The sequence below is a fragment of the Myotis davidii genome, unplaced genomic scaffold (assembly GCF_000327345.1).
Source record: "Myotis davidii unplaced genomic scaffold, ASM32734v1 scaffold120, whole genome shotgun sequence".
NCBI classification, from domain to species: Eukaryota; Metazoa; Chordata; class Mammalia; order Chiroptera; family Vespertilionidae; genus Myotis; species Myotis davidii.
Window position 1 is genome coordinate 2127910 of NW_006294778.1, and position 5021 is coordinate 2132930.

Genomic DNA, 5021 nt, shown 5'->3' on the forward strand with positions numbered 1-5021 from the left:
TCAAATACTTGATAGAGATACCCAATTTATAACATCTAAATGGTGGCAGTCTTAAGAACTTCTAGCATTTCCCCACAAAGCCTTTTTTTTTTTTTGGTGGTGGTGGTGGGGGGGGAAGATATACTCTATAAGATCCTGCTGAGGCTGATAGCACTGGGGGTGCTAAAAGTAATGTTACCTGCTCAGACCAATTTGCTGAGAATATGGGCAATAAAATTCCTAATTAGGGCATGATCATTACCTTCTCACAACCCATTACTTTCATGTCAACAGGATATAATCTGTACTGAAAACGGGGGAGGGGGTGCTGATTTTGCAGATAATGATTTTCTATCTTTGACCAGATATAACATGACCCACATCACACTCTAGAAGACTACCGGTAGAAAACATAGCATGTCAGCATCAATGATGCCAAAGGCAGTTACCCTTTTAACATTCAGTAATAAAAACCAGGAAACTGAGCTCAAACAACTCCTAGAAACCTTAGTTTCTTAGTGAGCGGAAACTAAGAAACCTACCTGGGATGGGGGTTGAGAGGAAGATGAAAAGAATGGGAAGGGAAGGAAGTAGAGGTGGTTTGTTTGGGACAGAAGAATTAGTCTCTGATTTATAAGCACTGACTCAGGGAGGACTTGAGGAGTCTCTGCCTATTCAGAGCACTAATGCATCTGCTCAGAGGTAATTCCCTCAATGTTTGAGTAAAATTTACTATGGAGCCAAAGTTCTTTACTTTTGCTAGTAATGTGTCTTGTTGCTTTATTGACTCATAAGGGCTTTTATGCAAGAGGGAAGATCAGAATGTATGGAACCTACATTTAGCTTTCTGAGAAAGAATGAAGTATCAAATAACCAACCTAAATACTTAGTCTTGGTTACATCTTCTAAAATCTTAACATATGGAAAAGAAGCAAAAAGGAAGCAACAATACTTTTAAAATATATGACGGTAGATATGTAAAAGCACCCTCTTACTTCTTGGAACAGGGTAATGAGCATGTTGAAAATAATCATGCAGCAGAACATTCCTTGCAATTATTATCCTTCCTCAATCACTTGAAGACACTCTCTAAGGCAGCGGTCACCAACTGGTGGTCTGTGGACCACTGGTAGTCAGTGAGGTCCAAAAGGTTGGCGACCATGGCTCTAAGGCATGAGCAATGGAACGGCCTCTGAAAACACTATTAAATGGAAAATTTCCAAATCCACAAAAGAAAAAAAAACACTTGGAAAATGAGAGACAAAGGAAGTGAAAGGCAAATAACCCACTCAAAGGCAGAGAACTAGGTGAAAAGAAACTTGATACTATACTTTGGTTTTGCATTTTTGTATTCTTCAGTGTCTGTGTCCTCGTCCTCTGAGTACCAATTATCTCCTCTTCCTCCAGTCAAGAGGCCCCTGGCCGCCAACAGTCCTGCAGCATTCCCATAGCCAGTGTATTTCAGCAGGCTATCCACTGCAAAAACAGAACAGGTTTTTAGACAGGAATCCTTGGGTGTGCACTAGCATCACTGACTACTCACTAACACAGGGACATTGGAGATAAAGGCTACGATGGTAAAGCTTAAAATGGAGAATTTTTCAAAGTGTGGTTGGTAGTGGTTACACTATGTGCTCTGAGGACCAATCTTTTTTAAGGTTTCTGAAATTCAAACAGCTGATTTGAATATACTTCGTTGCGGAAGTGGGAACTCTCTGACCACCAGGGCATTGATTGGTAAGGGTGCTGTTTTAAGTTTTTGTTCACAAATCATATTTCTTTATCCAGTCTTAGAGAAATGATGATTAGAAACGAGTTACTGGCATTTTACCAATATCGCACATCATGTAAAATTTTTCTTACACCCTTTGTAGGAACTGGAGGGAAAGAAAATAAGAAAACTTAAGGATATTAGCAAATAGAATGGGCTAAGTTACTGCTTTTTTTTAAAAAAAAAGTCAGCAATCTATATATATAAAAGGTTAATATGCTAAGTGTCTGAGTGTCTGACTGGTTGGTATGATGCACACTGACCACCAGGGAGCAGATGCTCAATGCAGGAGCTGCCATGATGCGCACTGGCCAGCACCACGGACCTGGAACCGACAAACCAACACTCAGCTTCCCCCAAGTGAGACACAGGCCCTGCCATCACCTAGGAATGACACCCCACCAAATCGTAGCCAACACTGCCAAGACCCCATGGCACAAAATGGGGCCCACAGGCCAGTCCAGTCTAGAAACGGTCACTGTGGGTGCTGGGTAATGACGTCATGTAGCAACCCCCGGCTTCTTCTCCCTAGTGAGGACTAGCCTCTCTGCAGTTTCTTCAGCCCAGGAACATAACTTGCTTTATAACCAGGTGCAAACATTTCACACTTTAACCAAATGTCTGTGAAGCATTTTCCTGTGCCTCATCTCATTTGATCCTCACAGAAGTCTTGGAATAGGTAGATAGGAGACTTGGGGGAATCCTATTCTCTTTTCATTAGCCATAAAATGGAGATTTAGAACATTTAGAAACTTGACCCGACTGAAAGAACAAAGAAATGGTGGACCTTGAAAATGACTTCAGGTTTATCACTGTGCAGAATATAGTCAAACACTGCTGCAGTTAAATATTTTACCCTTTGTTATCCCTGCGTGATCTACAATAATAATCTGCTTTGTGTTGATATTTATTGCTGTGTTGCTGACAATTACCTGAAAGAGAAGTTGGGGTGCTTCACTGGGCTGGAAAAAGTTTAGCTTAATCAGAAAGCAGGTCTAATTAAGCAAGTTTATCCTATCCTATATAATAAAAGTCCAATATGCTAAGTGTCCGGTCATCCATTCAACCAATCAAAGCATAATATGCTAATGATATGCTAAGGCGGCTCAACCACTCGTTATGATGTGCTGACCACCAGGGGGCAGCCAGTTGACCGGTTGCTATGACATGCACTGACCACCAGGGGTTAAATACTCCGACCAGTAGGTGAGCTTGCTGCTGGGGTCCGGCCAATTGGGACTGAGAGAGATGGGCCAGAAATGCCCTGGAGCCCTCCTGCATCCCTCCCCAGCCCAGATCATGCACCGGTGGGGTCCCTCGGCCTGGCCTGTGCCTTCTTGCAATCTGGGACCCCTCGGGGAATGTCGGAGAGCCAGTTTTGGCCCGACAGTGGAACGTCCGGTTGCTATGATGCGCACTGACTACCAGGGGCAGAGGCTCAGGGCTGGAGCTGCCCCCTGGTGGTCAGTACGCTCCCACAGGGGGAGCTACATTCAGCCAGAAGCCAGGTTCACGGCTGGCGAGCGCAGTGGCAGTGGCAGGAGCTTCTCCCACCTCCGCAGCAGCGCTAAGGATGTATGACTGATGGCTTATGCCTGCTCCTAAGCCATCAGTTGGACATCCCCCGAGGGCTCCCGGACTGCGTAAGGGCGCAGGCCAGCTGAGGGTCCACCCTCCCCCTGAGTGCATGAATTTTGTGCACTGGGCCTCAAGTATATACATAAAAGGCTAAGTTGATTTGCACATGCACAATACATATAAAGCCCTCACTGGCACCAACTGCAGGTGTGTGTTTCTGTCACTAGATCGTGAATTTGGTTGACATTTCTATTATAGAGAAAGAGCGAATAGCAATATTAAAATATTTCTTCTAATTAATTTCCTTTCAATGTGCATGAATTCATGTACCGGGCCACTAGTAAAATATATGAAAACACATAGAATCCACTGAGTAGGGAGGCTTGGGAGTTAGACTTGCTGGATTTCAATAATGAACACGTACTAGCTGGTTGACCCTGAGATGTTATTTTGCAGCTCTGTACCCACATTTTCTAATCTGGAGAATTGGAATAATATCTACCTCACAGGTCAACACATGCAAAGTGCTTAAAAAAGTGTCTGGCACAAAGTATTTTCCTAGTCATATAGGTAAAATGATCACTGATCATTTTCTGACTTAATCTTACTGGTAGTCAACCCAAATAAACAAGCCCCAACGAAGCATTTGGCGCAGATCCCCTCTAAGTAATACATTGCTTGTCACCAATGTAAGGTGATTATCTCTAAGAGAAGCAGACATGTAACACTTTTTCAGGAAAACCTTGAACTGTAGGAGTTTTCCTTTGTGTGTATGGTTTCTAAGCAGCTTTAAGGAAGATACTGAGCAATCACTAGCAGCTTTATATGGAGGTACTTTCTTTTCTTCAGACAATTTGAAGGTGAAGACTAAAATATTCAATCAAAAGATAAAAATCGGCAAAACTTACTTAAGGCTTTCAATAAAATGGCAACTAAAGGCAACTGTAGGAAGCAAAACAACACTATCCTATCCATGTGTAAGGCCTCAGTAAAATCTACATCTGAAATACACTGGAATTCATATCACTTACCTCAAAAAGATAAAATAAAGCTGGAGAAGATTCAGAGGAGAGCCCTGGCTGGTTTGGCTCAGTGGATAGAGCGTTGGCCTGCGGACTGAAGGGTCCCGGGTTTGATTCTGGTCAATGGCACATGCCTGTGTTGTGGATTTGATCCCCGGGGGGGGTAGGGGGGGGGAGAAGGGGCGTGCAAGAGGCAACCAATCAATGATTCTCTCTTATCATTGATGTTTCTGTCTCTCTGTCCCTCTCCCTTCCTCTCTGAAATCAATAAAAATATATTAAAAAATAAAAGATTCAGAGGAGAGCAATTAAAATAATTCTGAGAACTAGAAAGGGGCAATGGATAGGGAAATAGGTGGGTAAGGACAGAGGATAACTGTGATAAGAGTATGAAATTATGAAGGGTGTGAATAGAATAAATAGACCAACCAGGAAGAGTTGGCCATTAAATTTTCAAATACTTGAACTACAGGGTAGCTCCCTTGACAGTAAAAATAAAAGGAAGTCTTGCTTTCAAAGAATATAGCAAACTGATGAAATTTATGCAAAAAGAAACATGTATTAATAATATAAGTAGTGCTTGCTTAGGCAGCACATATACTAAAATTGGAATGATATGGAGAAGATTAGCATGGCCCCTGCGCAAGGATGACATGCAAATTCATGAATCG

The 5021-nt window shown here is 42.6% G+C and overlaps 1 protein-coding gene across 1 annotated transcript in view; it reads right to left on the reverse strand.

Moving 5' to 3' along the window:
* Positions 1-5021, reverse strand: part of RIC8B (RIC8 guanine nucleotide exchange factor B) — a 115333-nt gene that overhangs the window by 27714 nt on the left and 82598 nt on the right. The window contains exon 8 of the mRNA XM_006769386.2: positions 1311-1455. Within this exon, the coding sequence (XP_006769449.1) occupies positions 1311-1455 (145 nt within the window). The remainder of the gene's footprint in view (positions 1-1310; positions 1456-5021) is intronic.